The sequence below is a fragment of the Theobroma cacao genome, chromosome 6, assembly GCF_053813885.1.
Source record: "Theobroma cacao isolate CCN51 chromosome 6, ASM5381388v1, whole genome shotgun sequence".
In the NCBI taxonomy this organism is placed as follows: Eukaryota; Viridiplantae; Streptophyta; class Magnoliopsida; order Malvales; family Malvaceae; genus Theobroma; species Theobroma cacao.
Window position 1 is genome coordinate 25,345,151 of NC_142644.1, and position 22,506 is coordinate 25,367,656.

At 36.0% G+C, this 22,506-nt stretch overlaps 4 protein-coding genes and 1 pseudogene across 7 annotated transcripts in view; 2 read left to right on the plus strand and 3 right to left on the minus strand.

Annotated features, from left to right (window-relative positions):
• The window catches only part of LOC18596189 (midasin-like protein), a 34,520-nt gene extending 29,227 nt beyond the window's left edge, over window positions 1-5,293 (plus strand). For both annotated transcript variants that reach the window (XM_018123059.2, XM_088807627.1), the window contains exons 67-77: window positions 64-222; window positions 299-514; window positions 690-1,001; window positions 1,098-1,244; window positions 1,638-1,844; window positions 1,933-3,681; window positions 3,788-4,069; window positions 4,258-4,437; window positions 4,557-4,655; window positions 4,742-4,882; window positions 4,997-5,293. In XM_018123059.2, coding sequence (XP_017978548.1) covers window positions 64-222; window positions 299-514; window positions 690-1,001; window positions 1,098-1,244; window positions 1,638-1,844; window positions 1,933-3,681; window positions 3,788-4,069; window positions 4,258-4,437; window positions 4,557-4,655; window positions 4,742-4,882; window positions 4,997-5,029 — 3,525 coding nt within the window. In that variant the 3' untranslated portion in view covers window positions 5,030-5,293. The remainder of the gene's footprint in view (window positions 1-63; window positions 223-298; window positions 515-689; window positions 1,002-1,097; window positions 1,245-1,637; window positions 1,845-1,932; window positions 3,682-3,787; window positions 4,070-4,257; window positions 4,438-4,556; window positions 4,656-4,741; window positions 4,883-4,996) is intronic.
• Window positions 5,294-6,509: 1,216 nt separating this feature from the next.
• On the plus strand, window positions 6,510-8,405 carry LOC18596190 (Mitochondrial substrate carrier family protein). Its single transcript, XM_018123940.2, has one exon. It carries the CDS (start codon window positions 7,127-7,129, stop codon window positions 8,165-8,167), a length of 1,041 nt encoding a protein of 346 aa, XP_017979429.1. The 5' UTR covers window positions 6,510-7,126; the 3' UTR covers window positions 8,168-8,405.
• A 984-nt stretch (window positions 8,406-9,389) lies between these two features.
• LOC18596192 (PHD finger protein ALFIN-LIKE 3-like) lies at window positions 9,390-14,482 on the minus strand. The gene is made up of 5 exons (XM_018123930.2): window positions 14,125-14,482; window positions 13,086-13,118; window positions 11,314-11,542; window positions 10,235-10,370; window positions 9,390-9,845 (listed from the first exon to the last, which is right to left on the minus strand). The coding sequence occupies exons 1-5, from the start codon at window positions 14,222-14,224 to the stop codon at window positions 9,585-9,587; spliced, it is 759 nt and encodes a 252-aa protein (XP_017979419.1). The 5' UTR covers window positions 14,225-14,482; the 3' UTR covers window positions 9,390-9,584.
• Window positions 14,483-14,872: 390 nt separating this feature from the next.
• On the minus strand, window positions 14,873-15,709 carry LOC18596193 (V-type proton ATPase subunit c1 pseudogene; annotated as a pseudogene).
• Window positions 15,710-16,871: 1,162 nt separating this feature from the next.
• Window positions 16,872-21,356, minus strand: LOC18596194 (nuclear transcription factor Y subunit A-3-like). 3 transcript variants are annotated; one of them, XM_007024510.3, is made up of 6 exons: window positions 21,018-21,356; window positions 19,509-19,925; window positions 18,960-19,072; window positions 18,796-18,870; window positions 17,685-17,855; window positions 16,872-17,563 (listed from the first exon to the last, which is right to left on the minus strand). In XM_007024510.3, the coding sequence occupies exons 2-6, from the start codon at window positions 19,807-19,809 to the stop codon at window positions 17,201-17,203; spliced, it is 1,023 nt and encodes a 340-aa protein (XP_007024572.1). In that variant the 5' UTR covers window positions 19,810-19,925; window positions 21,018-21,356; the 3' UTR covers window positions 16,872-17,200. The 3 variants fall into 3 exon arrangements, with proteins under 3 accessions (XP_007024572.1, XP_007024571.1, XP_088663240.1); XM_007024509.3 differs by having other exon boundaries at window positions 17,685-17,858; window positions 21,018-21,354; XM_088807114.1 differs by having other exon boundaries at window positions 17,685-17,858; window positions 21,291-21,349.
• Between the last annotated feature and the right edge of the window lie 1,150 nt (window positions 21,357-22,506).

Consider the following 22,506-nt stretch of genomic DNA (forward strand, 5'->3'; position numbering starts at 1 on the left):
TGTTTTTACTTGTTCTATATTCTTTAAAGCTTCTGCTAAGTCCAATGGTTGGTGATATTGCAGCAACTGTTTGATGATTTGGATGCTATGTTGGTTGAAGAAACTCTGTTGCTCAGAACTGTAGAAGGCACCCATTCGAACTCTTGTCAAAAGGTTAAAGCTGCAGCAAATAGGATCCTTGGTTTTATTGAAGGATTTATTGCAGTTTTCAAGAAATCTAAGGTGCACAAATTTTCTTCTTAGAATATTGGTCCCTGCACAACAAGGGTGTTCTAGTCTAATTGAAATTCTGTCACAGGAGTTATTGGACAGCTATTTTATTGGTTGTGATGGATCGATAATTACATTGGCCGGTACCATCCGTCTTTATGTGATTTCAAAACAGATGGAAAAAGTGGTGCTTCAAAACTTCAAAGTTCTTCAGGAGTTTGAGGACCAGCTTATTAAGCAAAGTTTTGAGAAAAGTTCAGTTGTAGAGTCTGTGCTTAGTCATTTTGATGAAAGATTCAGCAAGGTATCTTCTGTTTACAAAAAACATTCATTGGTCATCTGTTATGGTACAGTTTGTGGTACATTTGACTTCAAAAATTCATTGGTCACTGTATGTTTATCTCAAAATAGTCTTATGCATCCATGCATGTTTAGTGCATTTAGAGGGAGCTTTAGTTGGTCAAAATGTTGTTTTGCAGGGGAAATTGATTGCAGAACAGTTAAGATTAGCTTTGGAGATGGGAAATGAATCCAAATATCTTCATGAGCTAGCTGATTCTTGCTGTGAGAAGTGTCCCAAACTTGAAGCTCAGTTTGGTGATGCCTTCAAAGGAACAATTAGACATGTTATAGATGTGTTGCAAAAGTTAAGTTCTTTAGATAATCATGGTTCTCAACCTGAAGCACCATCAGGGAGTATAACAGCATGGGAGTCCCTATTTAAATCAACTATTGCAAATTTGGGAGTGGATACACTATGTGAAAAGCTTCTTGAAACAATTCATTTTGCAGTAAGTTTTCTAATATTTCTGTTTTTTTGAAGGTTTCCTTACGGATAGTATTATTTTATTTTAGTTTGCCTTCTGATTTAGTTCTATGGGTGGCAGGAGAATCTGTTTAATCATTCTAGCATGAAGGTTTCTGGTCAATCTTTCCATATTGGAGCACTCTTGAAGCACATACATGCCTCAGTGGACCTAATATTGAGCTTTAGTGATAGTTTCCTTGAAGACTTCTTAGTTATGCACAAAACAGTAAGTTGGTTCATTATGAGTACTTTTAATTTATTTTTTCTTGCTTTCTCCATATTGAAATGATGCATAACTTGTAAGTTGAAAGCCATGAGTTAAGCTTAAGTGACAGAGCAATCATGATCAGTATCTTGTCACCCCATCAAAAGTTTCTTATGCATTCTGTTTCTGAATTTGCAACCTAATAAACATATTGTAGAATGTTTGGGCTTACTGAAATCAACTATTCTCTTCGGGGGGAGTTTCAAGGAGGGATAGGTAATTGGCCTTATCGTACAAGGTGGCAAAATGTGGTTGTGCGTTTTGTTCTACAAGAAGGCTTGATATATCTTTATTTATCAAATTTGTTGTATTCTTTGGCATTTCTAAGACTCTTATCTTTGTACTTGTGTGCAGGTGTCTATAGTTACTCATGGGCTTGCAAACATCTTAGCTGCATTGTTTGCCAAAGGGTTTGGTGATTCACCCAAAGACCAGGAAGATGACACTAGTCATGATATGACTCAAGATGCCAGTGGAACTGGTATGGGAGAAGGTGCAGGAGTAAATGATGTCAGTGACCAGATAAATGATGCAGATCAACTGTTAGGGGCATCTGAAAAGGTATGGTAGTGCACTAAATTGGATTGCTGATGTATTCATCTACTCCTATCAAGACATCTTATTTAATGTTTACTCAATGCTACCACAGCCAAGTGAAGAACAAGCTGCCCCAAATGATGTCCCAAGTAAGAATGAAAAAGGAATTGAGATGGAGCAGGATTTTGCTGCTGATACATTCAGTGTCAGTGAGGACTCTGGAGAGGATAATGATGAAGATACTGAGGATCAGCAACTGGAATCTGCTATGGGGGAAACTGGAGGAAACAGTGAAGTGATTGATGAGAAGCTTTGGGACAAGGATGATGATGACGATCCAAATAACAATGAAAAGTATGAATCTGGGCCTTCAGTTAGGGACAGTGACAAAAACAGTAGGGAGTTTAGAGCCAAGGAAGATTCTGCTGGTACTGCTGAGGAACCTGAAGAAAATAAAATGGATGAACTTGACAAGGAAACTGGTGAGATTGAAAACCAGGCTGATCTTGATGAGCATGAGAACATTGAAGACCTGAACTTTAACAAAGAAGAGGAATTTGCTGATCCAACTGGATTGAAGCTTGATGAGTTAAATGAAAGATATAGTGAAGATATCAACATGGATGAAAAAGAGGAAGTTGATATCAAGGAAGAAGATGGTGAAGATGAGGAAGAAGAATCTGCTAACGATGGGAATACTGAAGGTAACTTAAATCCTGCTGATGAAACTATGGAAGAGATAGAGAGTGAAAGAAATAATGGAACTTCTGAAAAGGATGAAAGAGTGGATGCAACATTTGAGAAGGATGATCTTGGTAGAGACGAGGAGGATCCGAAGATAAACCAAATGGCAGGGAGGAAAAATGTTCCTGAATCAGAAATTTCCAACATCAGTGGTGATCATGTTCCTAGTGAGGGAGCTGCAACACAGCCAAACAGTGAGGCATTGGAGCTGAGAAATGTTGCACCCGAAGCAAACTGGGCTAATAGCAGTGACAATTACAATGATCTTGCTCAGAGAAATTTTCCTTCCGGTAATAATTCTGACTTAAATATCATGGTTGCTGACTCATCAACTAGTGGGAAGTTTACTGATGATCATCCAAAAACAGAGTTTCCTAGCCAAGATGCTGATCCATTTCAGAAAAAACAATCAAACCCTTACAGAAATGTTGGGGATGCACTTCAGGAGTGGAAAGAAAGAGTCAGCATCTCTGTTGATCTTCAGGATGATAAAAAGTCACAGGGTGAAATGGAGGATGAGAATGCTAATGAGTATGGTTATGTCTCTGAGTTTGAAAAGGGAACAGCTCAGGCTTTGGGACCTGCAACGGCCGAGCAGATTGATGCTGATGTCAATGTCAATAAGCCTGACAAAAATCCCCTTGTAGAAAGTGGAGATGATGTCACCAATATGGAAATAGATGAGCAAATTTCTGAAGATGATCCCATTAAGCATTGTTCCTCAATCATTAAAAATAAGATGGAGGAGCAGATTCAGGTTTCAAAGTTTGATGAGTCAGCAAATCATCGATCCCCCAGAGTCCATGGTCCTAGTGATGGTGATCCAGGAAATTTTTCTGAGTTCTTGGTCTCTGTAAAGAAGTCTTACTTGAGTGATGACGTATATCAAATCAACAAGCTTTCTATAAGTGAAGAGGAAATGGGAAAAGCCCTTGACCCCGAGGAAGTTTCAGGTGATGTCAAAAATAATGCCACTGCTCTTTGGAGAAAATATGAGCTGCTCACAACTAGATTGTCCCAGGAGTTGGCTGAACAATTACGTCTCGTCATGGAACCCACTCTTGCTAGCAAACTCCAAGGGGATTATAAGACTGGCAAAAGGCTAAACATGAAGAAGGTAAAGAGTATATATTACTTGAAGTGTAAACCTACTATACATTTATTTTTTGTTTTTGCGAAGTCTTTCTTTTTCTCTAACTCATTTATGTGCTTGGAAATTACAGGTCATTCCTTACATAGCAAGTCATTACCGAAAAGATAAAATCTGGCTAAGGCGTACCCGACCAAACAAGCGAGATTACCAAGTAATTATTGCTGTTGATGACTCGTATAGTATGTCAGAAAGTGGTTGTGGTGAGGTTGCAATTAAAGCTTTGGTGACTGTGTGTCGTGCCATGTCTCAATTGGAAGTTGGAAACTTGGCTGTTGCCAGCTTTGGGAAGAAAGGAAACATAAGGTTGTTGCATGACTTTGATCAGCCCTTCACTGGTGAAGCAGGGGTTAAGGTTAGTGATCCAAATATCCTCCTTGCAGGTCTGTGTCTTCCATTTAGGCTATTTGTGTGTCTAAGTTCTCTCTGAAGCATCTGAGAATGTGCTTTTCTATAATATATGTTATTTCCATTTTGGCGGTTGTGAAGTTATATTCATCTATCATATCACAAATTTTCTTTGTAAATTTTTTTCTGCGACAGATGATTTCTAGTTTGACATTCAAACAAGATAATACTATCAGAGACGAACCAGTTGTTGATCTGTTGATGTTTTTAAATAAGAAGCTGGATGCTGCAGTTGCAAATGCCCGACTTCCTTCTGGACAAAATCCACTACAGCAACTTGTTTTAATTATTGGGGACGGTCGGTTATATGAGAAGGTATCTTTTTAGTTTGCTGAGAGGAAAAACAAAAGGGGATGCTTATAGTTTTTTGGACCAATCAATGCTGATTAAAAGGCTTGTTTATTTACTTGTGTGATTATTTATTATGAATGCAGGAAAAGTTGAAGCGGTGTGTTAGGGATGTCTTAAGTAGTAAGCGAATGGTTGCTTTTCTAATTCTTGATAGCTTGCAGGAATCAATCATGGATCTTCAGGTAAGGCTTGTGATGTTTGTCTGAGAAGATAAAAATTTCCTCTATTACCATTATTTTGATTCTCATAACATTCTTGTGTGGTCCAGGAGGTAATTACCACTCAGGATAAGAATAATCAATTTAAAATCTTGGTTTCCAAGTATCTAGATTCCTTTCCCTTCCCATACTATGTTGTGTTGAGAAATATTGAAGCACTTCCAAAGACCTTAGCAGATCTATTGAGACAGGTAATTAGACTCTTGGGCAATTACTTGTATGTAGGGAATTAGACTCTTGGGAAATTATTTGCATGTCTGTTGAATTTTATTTATAATTTTTGGTTTTTTTTCTCGTGTTTGCAGTGGTTTGAGCTCATGCAGAATTCGAGAGACTAGCAGTGTTTTGTAGCAGTCGCTCAACTTACACTGAACTTTTCCTTCTGTAAATTGCTCGTTGTAGAGAAGATGGTGACATGGTAAGGTGGGACTTGTTCCAGCCCATAATGTAACATCTCCTCAGCCCAACACCAATCTACCATTACAAGGCCCAAATGTCAATAGATGTAATTTAATTTAATTAATCACAGGGGCTTCACCTTTTGAATTTTATCCATTTTAAGGGTGAAAAATATGACAAACAAAATTCCTATTACGCATAAATGAAGGTAGCGAAGATGAATGGTTTGGATGACATGAATGTGTCCACTGCCCAAACTCGTAGAAACATAAGGCCAATCTGAAGATTGGGATTGAAATCCATCAAAGGGTTAAAGAGTTAGATTAGTCATGGGTTGAGATTAAGGGATTCATAAAGGATGAAACAGATATTGCTTTAAGCCAAATATATTCTTGTGTTTTTTGAGTCTAGTACCTAGCTCAAAGACTTGGATCTTAATAACCATAATCAAGTAAATTAAGAACAATTGGTCGGATTATGAATATAGTTAGTAATGATGCGCATTGTCATGATTTACATCAATTTTTACGAGGTATTGTTTGTTTTGGTTAGTGGATTTTACAATTTTATCTTATAAAAAGTATTTCACAAGTATAAATTTTTATATGTTCAGTATTATTATTTTAGTACATAATTGATGTAGAATTTATGACTCTTTAGATTATTATATTCTTTCTTATTCTCCAGTTTCTTTTCAACGTGAGATTGTAGCTTTACAAACGATTTGATATTCGCATTCACGTGAAAATTATGATAAATATGCTTGTATCATGACACGTTTTGTTGAGCTTTCATCAACTTACGGATATGATAAGGGTAAAATAATAATTTTACACTTATTTAATTTTTATAATAATTATTATTATATAATTTTTTTATTAATTAAAAAAACTCTCCATATGAGGAGTTAGTAGCATATGGGTGCATTTTATTTTTTTAATTTTTATAAAAAATATAATAATAATTTTTAAAATTAATAAATAAAAAATATTTTAGTTTTTTTGTTACTAGTGTTTATATTTTTGAAATAAAGTATATATTTTAAAAATTAATAAATCTGTTTAAAATTTTAACTAAAACTTAGAAGGTGGAGTTATTTTACCCAAAGAATTAAGACGGATAAAAATCTTATTAGCAACAAGTTTTCGTGAGTATGTTCCTGCGCACATCCAACGCCACCTCAGCTCCAATGGATATGGATTACACGTCATCTTACTGACAACCGGCGGAAATCCTGTACATTTAAGGCCCATACTGTACAAATATCCAAACCCCTCTTTTAATCGACCCTACCAAATCCCACGCATCCAAATGCCCAGAATTTTAGCCATCCTATTGAAACAACCGCGGAGAATCAAAACCTTGGGATAAACAATACAAGTACCTAATTCATAACCGACACTTGTCTGTTTCCCCCCTCTTCACAGTACGTCTCATTCTCTTTCCTCCCCATGTTTTATCCCTCTAATCTCCGGTGACCCACTTCTTTCTCTCTCTCTCTCTCTTATCTCCTTCTCTCTCGCAGTTTCCAGAATGTCTTTCTAGAACTCCAATATTTCCTTTTCCTGCTTTTTCATTTGGTAGTATTTTGTTTTTCTTTTTTTTTCTCTTGCGAGATCCGAACTTACCGGTGAAAGTTCCGTCGCCGGGGACGACGATGGTTGTGTCTCCGGTAAGCTAAAAATTGTGGTGCTCTAATTGATCGGTCGGTCCTTTAGATTTCTTTTGTGTGTACCCAAAGAAATGATAGATCCATTTGCGGTGATTCAAGTTCGATCCAAAACCTGGTTTCGCAAGAGGAAAAAAATCCCTTCATCATTGCTTTTACTTTGCTTTTAATCTCACCCAGACGGTGACTGTTGACGGTTAAGGATGTGTTGGGTTTTAGGTTAATTTGTACAGTTTGGATGTTATATTGTTGATTTTTGTACAGTTTTTTTTGTGATATAAAAAGTTAGATATTAGCTTTTTTTTTTTTTTGGGGGGTGGGGGGGGGGGGTGTGAAGTTTTGGGTTCGGTATTTGAAAGTGGCAAAGATGAATTTAAGCGCGGCCGAGGAAGAATCGGCGCAAGAGATTCATATCCCGGCCGATATAGATTGGGAAATGCTTGACAAATCCAAGTTTTTCTTGTTAGGCGCGGCTCTGTTCTCAGGCGTTTCAGCTACTCTTTACCCTGTAGTTTTGGTTAAAACAAGGCAACAAGTTGCTCAAACTCAACTCTCCGGTATCCGAACGGCCTTGTCCATAGTTAAACACGAAGGTTTCAGGGCCTTATACCGCGGATTCGGTACTTCTTTGACGGGAACAATTCCGGCTCGAGCTCTTTACATGGCAGCTCTTGAGGTTACCAAAAGCAATGTAGGGAGTGCCACGGTTAAGCTCGGTGTTCCTGAACCATCGGCTGCAGCCATTGCTAATGCTGTTGCTGGATTAAGTGCTGCAATGGCTGCACAGCTTGTTTGGACCCCCATTGACGTTGTTAGCCAGAGATTAATGGTTCAAGGAAGCCACCCAAGCTGTAGTTCACCTTGTAGATATGTAAATGGGATCGACGCGTTTAGGAAAATAATTAACACTGATGGTCCAAAGGGATTGTATAGAGGTTTTGGGATATCGATTATAACGTATGCTCCATCTAATGCAGTTTGGTGGGCATCTTATTCGGTCGCTCAAAGGTTTGTCTGGGGAGGCATTGGATGTTACTTTTGGAAAAAAGATGATGAGAGTAATGAGAACGGGAGTAGTAATAATAATACAATTAGGCCTGATTCGAAGACGGTTATGGCAGTTCAGGGAGTCAGCGCAGCTTTGGCTGGGGGGGTATCAGCCTTGATTACAATGCCACTTGATACAATCAAGACTAGACTGCAGGTTTTGGATGGGGAAGAGAATGGAAGGCGTGGACCAACAATTGCGCAAACTGTTAGGAATTTGGTTAAAGAAGGTGGGTGGTTTGCTTGTTATAGAGGGTTGGGGCCACGGTGGGCGTCCATGTCAATGTCTGCAACAACAATGATCACTACTTACGAGTTCCTGAAACGGCTCTCGGCCAAGAATCAGGGGAGCTTGATGTAGTGAAGAAGAAGAAGAATAGGGGTTAACTAAAAAAAAAAAAAAAAAACAAAGGAAAAACAGATGTTTTTTTTTCCTGATCTATGTCTAAGTCATCCTTTTAATGTTTCTTTTCTTGTCTCTGTGGAAATCTCTTTCTTTGCTTTCTTTCAAGTTAGCCTGTCTAAGAAGGTTGGTGAATGTAATTTGGCTGCAGGTTTATCTCAATATGAAATATAAATCTCTTTCTTTCTTCCCACTATACTTAATCTTGGATTAACATCAAATTTAAAAAGGACATTTAAAATTTGTGGGTTCATCTTCCCCTGCTTGTGCTTGGCTTTGCTCCATTTGTCATCAACTTATCATATTTCTCAAGATTCCTTTGATAGAAAGTGGGAGTGGCATCTTGTTGCACATGACCTCGAGGAATCTAGGGTTTTTTTTTTTTTTTTTTTATGGTTTCGATTGAAATCTTGGAAAAGCATGATTTTATGTATTTCAGTTGATTAAATCTGAACCGTTGTTGAGATCTTGCAGCAAGCATTGCCGTTGGTTTTTATATTGCTGGTTCATGAGTAACCGGCAGATGCTAGTGGGTGGGGAAAAGGAAGTTGGGATAATCCTGTGTTTGTGTGTTTTTTCTTTGGTTTGGTGTGGTGTGTTGTGTTGTGGTGGATAATGGATAGTAATTTTGTTGTGGTGGGCCTACCGGAACCCACCTCAGAAGATTTGGATGGATATGGAAAATTGGGAATTTGGGAGTAGTATTTAAAATAATTAACTAGTTAGTCATTGGCCTACTATTATCTTCTTTAAACACTCCAAACTCCTATTTTAGTTCACATTTGTCTTATTTGCTACCATTGCTTTTAAAAAATAAGCCATCATTAAAGGCATTGAAATGATTCATTTTTCGCATTTTCAAATAAGCTAGTTTTTGGAAAAGAGAATAATTTAAGTCTCGCAACAGTCACTGGGTGCTGCTTACGTATTACACTTTGATTAAATATCGTTAAGAGTGGGAGCCCTTTGCTATTTAGCTGGAATTGGATAAGATTAGGTAATGAATCCAAATCTCAGCTCATACGGAAGCAGTAGGTCGGGTTGGACCAAGTACTTAAATTTCTCAGGTCTCACTCAACTCACTGAATTCAATCAGCTGGGAAGGATCGAACCTTTTTACACATTACAGAATTCCCTATCAAATCAAAAGATTTCCAAATGTTCCACAAGGGAATAATCATAAAACTAAACTACAAATAAATAGTATTGAAAATTGAGATTTTCTAGACCCAAAGTGACCATTCACATGCTGCACTAGTCTACATCACAGACACAGAGACTGATTAACAGGACAGTTAGCAGAGTACACCAAGAGAAAAAGTACAAATGGGGAGAGAGAGAGAGACACACACACACACAGCATATTTTCATGATATCAAGGGCGAGCTCTCTTGTTGCTGCATGATGGACACTTGTACTGCTTAATGTGCTCGGCTCTAGCTGGAGTGATCTTCACACACTTTCCATGGAACCACTTCTCGCAGACATCACAACATATCCAGAACTCATCTGATGCATAGTTCTCGCCACACGCCCCACACAAGGTCTCTCCATGCTCCTCCTCATCTTCCTCATCCAAGCCTTCATCTTCATCCTTCGGCTGAGATGCTTTTGAAAACTTTGCCTGAGATTCCCTCTGATCATAACAAAATCAACACCAGAAACAAATGAATAATAAAGATTTAGCCATAAAAGTAAACTTCAATCAGTTGCCCGATCTTTGACCAAAAAAAAATTAGTCGCCTAATCTTGAACAACAATACAGCAGGAAAAAGGATAACAACTACTTGGACATTCACAGCCACACAACTGAACTTGCTGTTTATATATTCTACCTGAAAGCTCTTGTTCACAAGGTAAGTAAAAGAAGGAAGTTCTCCAATGTAATACAATTTTGATTACAATATAAGAAATAATAATACAGTGACTTGTTGTAAAACAAAAGCATGGATAGTTGTCACATATATATTAGTTAAAATATCTATGCCAAACAACAAGATTTATGCACAGAAAGTCCTTTTTTACCGCTTTGGAGTTGGATTTTGATTTGTTGCTACTATGATTTGATACCGATGACTTCTCCTTTGTTTGTTTCTTGGCAGCACCAGTTACAACTTCAAATATAGTTGGAAGATCATTAATCATGTTGAAAAGCCGTTTTCTGTATCAAAGGAAACACATTATACCAGCCTCACATTTAATAATCCAATGCATATACAGAATACTACAAATATCAAGGAAACAATCAATTTCCTAGTTGAGTGTATCAAACTTCATTTAATTTTCATCCTGCAGTTACTCTAATCCTTTAAGAAACTACACCCAGACATGCCTTCGGTTGACTGACATGATTCAATCAAATCCACCTAAACCCTTTTCGTCTAACCCTTTTAGGTCCAAAGGCAGGGCTACTCAATAGGACGCAACCCTGTCCTAACCCTACTGGGCAGGCCAGAACCAGGCCTGCCAGAACCAAGTTACTTTACAATGGAGGGATGTGCCAATTAGACCACAAGGCCATCGGCATGAACTCTGCAAGCAAGCTTAATAGCCTAATAAGCCATAAGCATGCATGTGATGCACAAATATTACATAATGAAGCAAACCAAAAAGCATAAATTCAAACAAATTATTATTAATTTTTCTATCTTTCAGCACTAAAGGCTTGCACCTTATGAGTGAAACATTGCAAGTCGGGCACACATGATCATGCATGCAAGTTTGTACACAATTATCTCATTGAATAGATCAAATTAATAACCACTACATCACAGCAGATCATTCCACTTAATCAGAAGAACTCAATTCTGTAGTCAGAGAGAGATGAGGAGGGAAAATTAAAAGGGAAAACCAAAAACGGAGGACAGACATAGCTATTGGCCAATCATCTAGTTCTAAAGACCAAAAATAAGAAAAGTATTCCTTCACAAACAAGAAGAAAATATCCTCAATTTTTTACTGAAACTAAAATATTAAAAAAAAAATTAAAAAAAAATTAAAAAAAAAAACTAAATAACTAACTAACAAACTAAGGCCATCCGTAACTTGCTTTTGGTTCAACTAACAACATATTGAAGAGTAAAATTTTGCATCACTTGACATACCTGTCAGCTTTATCAAATCCAAATCTCGCACCAAAATAGAAGGCAACTGAAAGAAGCCATGCATCACTATGGACAGCAACTAAAGATAACCAGTCCTTTTCTTGCATACCATCCCTTGCAAAGTTAATACCCAAGGCAGGCTCTGGTAGTTCTGGAGGGACCTCTTCCGCAGGTAAATTGACTTCCCATTGTTCACCTGGGAAGCCATACAAGCACAGATTCTCCTTCTCTGCAAATAAAAGAACATAGCTCATAAAGGCTAGGTGGATGAGAATCAACAAACTTGAAACACTAGCAACTAGATAGTAAAGAGGATTACAAACCTAGTTATCAATCAATAAAACAATAATATGAAACGATACCAAGTCAGCAAAGGCCTCTAAACTAAAAGGTTGATCTGTAGCAAAGCAGTCACCCCAAAAATAAAATACCTTTTGATTGACTAAAAACCTACTAGAATGTTCAGTACAATCTACAACTGACTGCATACTCAAGCACAACTAACTTTCCCACCCCCTCTTAAAACAATAATAATAACCCTTTCCATAAAAACACAGGGAAATAAAACAAAAAAAAAAAAGGCCAAAAGTCATAATACAATAATAAATAATAAAAACTACACGCAAATATGGACACAAACATTGCAGCAAAGGCAGAGTGAAGTGAAAAACTTGGAGAACATAAGGAAAGATTGTTTCCAACACACAAAACACCTAAGATGGCTCTCCACATGTCTGCCTTGAATATTAAGGAGCAGCCACATACACAGTTCAGAACAAACTAAAGCAAACAACAATGTACCAGGAAGACACCTTTTTCCTTTTTTTATTTTTTCCTTTTGGTGGTGAGGAAGAGGAAAAAACATTTAAACCATGCACCTAGATGTTCTATTGGTTGAACTATGCTTTCCTCCAGAAACCAGTCGAGACTAAACTTTCAACCCACCCCTCTTCCCATGAGGAGAGATATTCTTAAAAAAATGGAGGAAAAGGGAGAGAGAAAGAGAGTAGAGAGTGAGAGTAGGAGAAAAGCAGCAATCATAAATACAAACTACATAAAAAGGGAAAGGCAGCTAAAGTACATTAATTGAGAAAATTCCATTACTCAGTAATCAGATTTTATTGCAATAACACAGTCACAAAAGGTCAAAAATGCATATGTACCAAGCAAAAATAAACAATCACCAATCATGCCTTCAAATTTTATGCATCTTTGTGTATCAATCATGATGATTGATAAGACCAACATAACATATACTCACCTGAATTGCTTATATTTAATATTTTGATATCTAAAGTGAACAACGTGACCAAACAGGAAATGCAGGGAGGAGACTCGCAATGAATTCAATAGCAGCAGTTATAAACATTGTGGTAAAAAATACAAGAATCTGGTGCTCACAGCGCGTATATCAGCACCAGGCTATGCACTCCACGTATTTTAAACCAAAGGTAATAACAGCAAAAGCTTTAGATACTGTTATCTGCAGGTCCTATTAATCCTAGACCCACATTGAGACAACCATCAAAAACGACAAAAAGCATCTATTGGGAGACACACCAAATTTCCTTCGCTTTACCTTTAAAAGGGAATTACAGACCATTCAACACTCATAACAGCATACAAAATTAGCCATTACAAAAAAAGTGAAGCCAAGTCTACACACATTACAGCCAGAAAGTAAAACAAAATAATTTACAAGTGCCTAATAAATTATTGTAAAAGCATTTGTATATAAGACAATGAAAGGGATCGAAAGAATGAAGGCTTACCAGGATCACACTGCTGATAAAATTCTTCCACATCTACAACACAACATAAGCAAATCCCATTTAAGACACCAAATAAGTCTCAAAAACCATTACGTTAAATAACAAGACTTCAAGTACTTTTCTCTTCTATTAGCTATAGTAGACAAATCCATCAGTTTAATTACCCAAAAAAGAAAATTACAAGAAACACTAAATTCATACTTAAATTTTCATTCTTTTCTGCTAAATTCTTTTCAGTAACCACATTGACAAATGCACCTAATAAAATACCAATACCAAAATACAATCAAATGCATATTTTTCTTTTATTTTCATAAGGAACCCATACTAAATTTTAAATTTAAACTGACATTGCATTTTACATTACTTCCCCTTCTACATTTTCTCAGTAATCATTAAGTTAATTGGAGCAAAATACAAGAGCAAAACCTAAAATTAAAAACCCAAGGAAATGCATAATAAATTAAGATAAAAATTCAGTAAATTTGAGTTACATTTGCATAAATAATTTATTTTTATTCCATAGTTTCTCAGTAACCACATTAAGGTTCACTAAACTAAAAGTGTAAAGCATAGTAAAAACTCTAATTTACAAAAAAAAAAAAAAAGGTAATAAATTTGATGAAAAACTCTCAAAACAAAAACAGAAAGATATACAACTCTAAGCTTACTTTTCCTATCTATTTGCATTCCTAAAAAAAACTATCGAATATCAAAAAACAAGTCAGGCAATCATAGGGAAAAAATCTTAAAACAAATAAAGAGAGAGAAAAAAAAAGCAAACGAAAATACCTGGCCAACCAAACATAAAGCAAAACGAAATTAAAAAAAAAAAAAGGAAAAATTATAAACGAATAAAGAGAAACCAACAAAAGCGCATTTTTAAGGAAACGGAAACACAAAAAAGAGTGAAACTCAAAACAACATTAAGTTATTATTTTCCTATCTGCTTAAAAGTTCAAAATTCAAACTGAGCTTTCAAAACACAACAGCAGCTTTGAGTTCCTATTTTGAGTTCTCTAGGGAAACAAACAGAAACCTGTGGTGAGTGCTTTGATCATGCCAGCTCTTCGGCCTTTGAAATCCCTAAAAACCTCTTCCACTGTGCGAGGATTATACTGAGCTCCTTCTCCTTCCATTTCTCTCTTTCTCTTCTGTTCTCAAACCGAAAAAAAAAAAAAGAAAAAAAATTCACTCTTCCTTCTGTTATTTGTCCAAATGAGACACCATTTGTTTTACTACTAATATATATATGAAGGACTATATTATAATTGTCTTTGGGGCTGCCGAGAGGAAGAGGATAGAGTGGGGATATTTGGATTTGTTGATGGACTTAATAGGTAGGTTGGTTCAAGTTGGAGCGGATTTGAATCTGGGTTTGTTGGTCGGGTTAACTATATTTGAGAGAAGGGCCTTGTGTCCGATTATCCAAAATTCGTCTCGAAAGATAGGAAAAACGAAAACGCCGAAAAGGAGAGATTCCGTGCGGTCTGCTGTTGTTTACAATTCGTGACGTGGAGGTTGGAGAACGACACCTCATTATCTGGTTCATGAGCGGGACTCACAATTTAGAATTTCGTTTTAATGGTCGAAAAAGTTACTTAGAAGTTATTGCTGAAGAATATTTTAAAAATTTCGTGAGTTATTGAAAAAATATTAAATAAAGTTTTTATTTTTATTATATTCAATGGAGTGGAAATAGTTTTTTCCCTAAAAATACATAATTTAATAATGAAACAAAGTTGACAAACTTTATTGAGACAACTAATTTAAATAAATCTCTAATCTTATCATCAACCACTGTAAATTTCTCAATCTGTAGAAACATTAGACACCTGAGCAAAACCAATATGCTTCTTCTAACCAGTAAAAGAAAAGAAAAATATATGAAACAATTCCGCCCGCAGGAAGCACAACCAATCATGCGGTCGCTAGCTAGGCCTTCTTTCACTCGGCTCTTGATTGACCAGCTCTGGAAGAGAGAATAATAATGCCGACAATCAAACCATATAGTGCCAAAGCCTCAGCAAAGATGAGAATGAGGATCATCCCAACAAAAACCTAGCTGTGGCTGCTGTGCATTAGTTCTAACGCCAGCATCACCAACGATCCCAATAGGAATACCAGCAATGCCAGAAGACAGATGCGCGTATCCATCGGAAGGGTAATAAGAGTTAGCCTTGGGATTAATTCCGGTACCAATAATAACAGCAATAATCAAGCCATAAATACCGAGCACACCAGCCATAACTACGGGAACGATCGCCTTCATCACCAGCTCCGGCCTCATCAGTCATCAGCCCCATCGACGCTACACCACCCACACTCTTCGCGGTCCCATAAGCCGCTCCCATACAGGAGAAAACAAGGGCAGCAGCGGCCTCCAGGAAGCCGAAGAAAGGAGCAGTTTCATCGCCGCTGAATGTTGAAGATAGTGATGGATCGGATCTGAGAATGTAATGTTTGCTCCTTAATTGTAATAGCTTTTTAAAGTGCAAAAAATTATTAATTAAAATATCACTTATATTGATATAAAATAAAAAATATCATAAGATGATTTATTTTGAAAAGTGAAAAATATCATTATATTATCTTAGATACTATTTATTATGATATATTAATATATTAATTAGTATTATGAAAAAAATTAATAAATGATAATTTGATTATATTAATTCACTATTAATCATAATCATATTTGATTTAAAATAAAAAAGTTAAATGCCTCCACATTTTTAAGTTTTAGTGAAAATTTTAAAAGGATTCATTAATTTTCGAAATAGAGAATTCGTTCTAAAAATGTAAGCATCAATAACAAAAATTATGAAAAAAATTAAAAAATCTTTTTATTAATTTAAAAAATTATTATTATAGTTAAAAAAAACCAATTGATACTCTTATTTTTTAAAATTATAAAAATTATATAATAATAATTTTTTAAATCAATAAAAAATAAAATTATCTTTTTAAAATTGTCATATTTTTAAACTGTTGAAAACACTAACGATTAACTAATAGTAATAAAAAATAATTTTGAAAACAGAATATCCATCCCTAAAACTAATGAACCCATTTAAAATGTCAATTAAAACTTTTAAAATGGAGTTATTTTACCCAAAATAAAATAATTTAATTGAACTCAATAAAAGAAAAAAATATTTAAATATTCTTTTTTAAGTAGTCATTAAAAAAAACTCTTGAAATAGAGATTTTGATTTAACAATAAATAAATAAATATATATATATAATTTTAAGTAAAAGATTGAATAAAAATCTCTCTTTATTCAAATCAAAACCCTTGGCACAAAAATGTCAATTATTTTCAATAAAAATAGGAATATTAAAGGATAGAGAACCACCGAAACACATAAAAACTTGAATAAACTGAAGAAAATTGTTCCACCCCTTAGTTGCCCTATTCACGTTCCTTCCTTTTAACATGATTAAAAGTAGCAACCGACATTCAAGTTTACCAGACACGAAACTCGCGAAAAGGCCCAAAACAGAACTAATCCTTGCGTTTAAATCGGCCCTTCGCTTTCGGTTTTAGAATCAGGAAGCAAATCTTCTCTTGCTAGAACATCGACCACATCAGCGTAAGCAAAACGGAAGCATTTCCAGGAGCTTACTGTGCTCGAAGTTTCTCATTCTTTCAGAACCAGAAATGTTAGCGTCAAGTACATGCATGCCCCTTGCCAATAGTAATCAAAATTGGTACCTGTATCTTGCAAAATAATTGCTGCAACTCGTTGTCTAAATGACTGACTAGAAACGGAAACATTCAACTCAAGCGAATTTAAGCTATTCTTTCATAAGCATGCAGAGTTGCCATAGGGAATTAAACTGCTACTGCCCAAGGCATGCACTTATCTTAAACGTCACCAATCACCAATTCACCAAAACCGTTGAACGAAAAGACATACAGTCAAAAGTCGCAAGCTAAGGAAAGAAAAAACTCCATGTCCATGGTTTGAAACAGTCTCATGAAAGGCAAAGTAAACTAAACAGGATATTAAACAGAGCCAAGGATGACTTCCCATGGGAACAAAGCAGCCGCATCTTCCATTGAAGCACCATGTACGGACTGCTCAGACAAGAATTTGTTTACTCGTCTATCAGCAGAGACCAGAAAGATGATGGAGGTTCCCACCACCATGACCCTGCATGGCTCCACCATTGTGAGAAGGATAGCCAGAGAACCTGAAATCTGGCTGCTGAAACATTTCATCACTGTTGGAGGCACTCGTGATGTCAGAGCAAGAGGTAGTGGATGCAGCATCTTTGTAGTTTTCCAGCTGATGAACTTCTGATACAGAGATTTTTGCAGACAAATCTAGCTGAGTAGACCTGGACATGTCCAGTCCATGGCTTGATGGAATATGCTCGGATTCTTGGAATTGCTTTGTGTTGAGAAATCGCCCACCATTACCCCTGGCTCTTTTTAAAGCATGAAGATGTCGAGACTCATGCAAATACGGCTGCAAACATTGATAAAGCTACTTGTCAGATAATATCCTTGTAAGACATATAACCACACTACCATCATGCACAACGTTGCAGTTCATGTGCGGCAAGAAGGAAAAACTTTAAGAGACATACCTTTCGAGCTTTGATGAGTTTGTTCTGGGCCTCAAGCTTGGCACGAAACTGTCTCCGCCTGAGAATAGCACGATACTGCTTTGCATTAACATAAATAGGCTCATCTTCTGTAAGATCCAGAGGCAGTGGAACTCGAGCAGGAACCATAGCCATCATATGAGGATGATGAATCTGCTGAAAATGCAATGACAAATATCTCACAAATGGATAACAAAGAAGACACATTTTTGTCTGGTCATACATGGGAAAGGGTGTGGCTTAAATAGATTTTCAGGGCATTCATTGATTTAGCAACACAAAATCAGAATCTGAATCAAAAACCACTTTAGTGCAGAATTCACAAGACGGAAATTATAGAATAAAATATATAAACTAAGATATCTAATAACCTCTGGAGTTTTTTTTTCCTGCTACATAAAGACAGTTGACAAGAATAATCTCACTTCTGCACGGTTCTTTTGCATCTTTCATGCTTCATATAGTAAAACCACTTCATACAATGAGAGCATGAAAGAAAAGCTTATCTCCAATAGAGAATCAATTTGATAAGAAAAGCAAAGAAGAATAAGAGTAAAGTAAGATGCAAAGTGAAATAGAATTAAAGAAATTAATAAGAGGCAGAATAGCTTATGGATGTGCTTAATGAACACTGAAGAATCCACAAGGCCAGCATAATATTTTTTGTGCATTCTTTATATAAAACAAAGAATGCATGACGGCAGGAAGGTGCTGATGGATTAAAATAATGGTCTATAGCATCTATATTTTATCAAAATGAACAAAATATCCTGTGACTTAAGCTTTCAAATTCATTTGCAGCATCAAGGTTGCATTTATAGTAATGAAAGGACTAGATCCTTTAATCTGGTTTTAAAAGTCTAGGTTCCTTCAATTACTTTATTTATGAGATTCCTCCAAGAGAATATTATATTTGGGATAATCACAACGAAAACTTTGATTGACTTCTACAGAAATCACTTATGCTATTAAACAAGGTTTCAGAAGCAACCATCCTCTTTTCTTTGAATTGATAATATGCCAGACTGCAGTGACTGCAGTAAAACAGACAGCAATGTGCAAAGGAACCTGATAAACACTACAAAATTCTTACCACAGCTTGCAGTCCGTAAGCAGCAGCTACTGCACCACCAAAATATGGTTCAGCATAATGGAGTGGAATATGAGCCTGCAGTGCAAAACATGACATATACGAATACGATATATAAGGCTATGACACATCCACAGAGCAGCCAAACTGCATAAGTAATAACTTACAGTTGATTTGCTATAGTCAACTCGTGAAGGAGGGAAGACACAGTCCTGAGTTCCCATTGAGGAGGCTAATTTAGCATGACCTCCAAAAAGACTCCCATGAGTTTCATTACCTCCTGAACAGGTGCAAGAACAGCCAATTAGATGTACCATCAGGTGACAAGAGAAAGGAAAAAATCCAATTAATATAATATAAGAACTAATATTTTGGAATGCAATGGTGAGGCAAGCTCTGTCACAGGTGTAGCAGTTTATTGATATGTACAGCCCAGTAGCAAGGTGAAACCTAACAGTCCCTTTAGCATATAGATTTACAACTCCCGTCTTCTATTTTAAGCACTTTACTCGAATATAAGAGAAGTAAGCCCATCCGAACATGCATATAAATTAAAAACATAAGTAGTTCCCAGTAAAGAATAAAACCTTAGACATTTGCTGATAAAACAAATCCAAAATATATACTGAAGAAAAAAATCATTCTGATTGATTCAGTATCCCACACCTACAGTAAGGGCCAAATCAAAATGACGAGTACTGGGTATACATAAAGACCTGATGATGCTGAAATTAAACTTTGCCCATAAATATTGCTGTCTCCAGCACTAGCGGCTTCAGGGTAAGATTGACCAGTTGATTGAGTTGATGATGAGTCCTGGTCTTGAAATTGAAAACTAAGCTGCTTGGTGTGTTGAAAGTGTTGAGGCAGAACTCCCATCTTCAGGCTTAAACTTTCAGACACGGATGATTGCTGGACATGAGTTTCAGTTGAGTTGCCCCAAGACGAGCAGCCAACAACATAAGTGCACGTTGAATGAGAACTTACACCAGAATCCTTTTTATGCAAGTTTTGCATTGCGGTAAACTACTATTCAAAATGTCCTGACTTATGAGGGGATCCCAAAAAGATCTTTAGAAATGTTAAGAGGAAATCTATGCTGCTACTTTTTAGTTTGCTCACTCATTAGTGACCTAGCACCAAAACACACATTGTCACAGTGTTAAATATTTAAATTAGAGAATATAGAAATAAATGATCTGACTAAAGTCTACTCATATGAATAAGGAGGAACAAATACAGAAAGCAACTTGACCTTAAAAGCAACCAGGAGCCTCCTAAAGACTCAAAAACCATCAAAAAATAGAGAAGAGGAAATTGGTTTCAAGGAAATAATTATTATATAAATGAGCTCCACACAACCAATTGCAGTTCATCCTCTGAAGTTGCATTCACTCATGCCATCAGATTGATTAATTAGACTGCAAATTTCTAAGGAATTGTTTTAAGGTGATAATGCCTCACTCAGCACAGAAAGTATATATGAAAATTATGATAAAAATGATGAATTGATGAAAAGAAAGCAACAAGTAAAAGGAAAATAATGTTGGAGGAAAATGGAGGGAATAGAAGAAACCATTCCATTTTCACTTACAAAAATGCAGCAACTACGAATCATAAGCATTTGTTTTCGGTTATAGCGGAGGGTGATGGGAGAAGGATGGGGAAACTATTGAAAAACCAGTAAATAAGAAAACAGAAGTAGCAGTTGCTAACTTGCTATGTTAATATCGAATTGTTTGACACAAGAACACCAAATAATGACAACCATTTACCCCAAGGAAGAGATTTTAAACAAGGATGTTTTAAAGGGGGGAGGGGAAGAACACACGGGAAGAGAAAGTTGAATGGATTCTTGGTCTACAGAATCTCAAACTCAAAAGTCTTTCCATGCATGCAAAACCCACCAGAAAAAGAATCCGAAGAGAGAACTGCAAGTTGAACAAAAAACATAAAAGAAAACCCATAAATCAGCTAAACATGCAAATTCCAACCCACCATCCCAGGCTCCATATCCAAGCATAGTCAAAGCCTATCACCCGATAGACACAACAACAAACATTCCTAGCAAACTAAATCCAATAGAAAACACAAACAGAGTATACAATCTGAGCAGAATGACACATATATAGAGAAGAAGCATTGGATAAAACAAAACTGTAAAATAATCCCAGAAGAAAAGAAAGCTAAGAAAATCAAAGAAAGAACAAGAAGAAATGAAAAACCTTTGGGATTTGGTAAAAGTGAAAGAGAAATAACACAAGTGGGTGTTGTTCTTAAAGCTTGGATTTGTGCATGTCTCTCTGAATCTCTCTCCCTCCCTTGTTCACAACGAAATATAAAAAGCTCACTCTTTCTCTTCTGGGTCTTCTTCCTTTTTTTTCTTTTTATGATAAAACACAAAAAAAAAAAAAAAACCTTCCCTGTGGATAATATTACTATAGAACTTGTTTAAAAACTCATTCTAGAATTTTGGGTTTTCAGCTCAGCACCATTACCTCTCCACCACCATCATCATCACTCTGCTACTTCAACAAAAAAAATTGTCTTTTTTATTTTGGTTTCATTATTATATTGCCTTTTCATTTGTATTTTTTTAGTGTTGGGTCTTTTGTCGTGTTGTGTAAATGCGTAATATATTGCTTTTGCAATAAATTCTCTCTCAGAACTGCTGCAGACGTCTTTTTCCCTCTTAACCTCTTTACAAAGTTTCTTTTTCTTTCTTTTTTTTTTTTTTTGTCATTTTTTGGAAATCTACTCTCTCTTCAATAACCTCAGCCGCCCCCCCCGGCCCATTTTCACCTGCGAGTTATCTCACGCGCTGTCACATCGCGTGTTCTCTTGTACTTCCCCTTAATACTTTTTTTATCCATCTCGTTCCCCCTTGAAATGTGTGTTATTTGCAATAAATGATAAATCCATTGAGTTTTTATTGAAAATTCAGTTTGATAATTTAGAGGGAAATTGGAATTATGATTTGAAAATGGCAGATGCAGTTAAGGGAGTCAAAACTTTTGGATTAATATCTTTTAAATTAAAAATATAAATTAGTAATAAATACGTTTAAATTTTTTAAATGATATAAAATTACAAATGTGTAATCAATTTATTTATTTTATTAAAAAATTTATATTTTGAACAACATCCAAACAAAAATCACAATACTCACATAGAATATTTCTTACAATTCTTTCATCATTAACCATCATCTAATAAAAATAAAAAATAAAACTAGAAATACGAACAAAAAGAAAAAGAAAGAAGAGAGTAGAGCTCTTACTAGAATTGTTTGATCATGAATCATTATCCACAAAAGAAAGGTTAAAGAAGAATGGAATGAGAAAATAAAAAAGGCTTGAGAAGATCAGCGGCGGCCTTTACCCCTTTCACGTTGGCATTTGCTTACAGAAGAAGCGATGTGTCCACTTTAGAAGTCACTAGTTGTGTCAACTATTTCAAAAATTAAATAACAACAATAATTGAATTAAGATGAACGGAAAAGCAAGTAGTCAACCCTTCCAAAATACTCCTCTTCCCCTCCCAGTGTTTTGCTCTTTGCTCAGCTCGAATTGAAAAGTTAAGGAAGCTAGTAAACTTTATCCTAAACTTTCACCTAACCTAGGCCTTTCGATGAATATTTACGTTTTGAGGATAGAGATGGCCTTGGCCTTGACCTTGACTTTGAGTTTATGTGTTTAGATGGGAACGACTAAA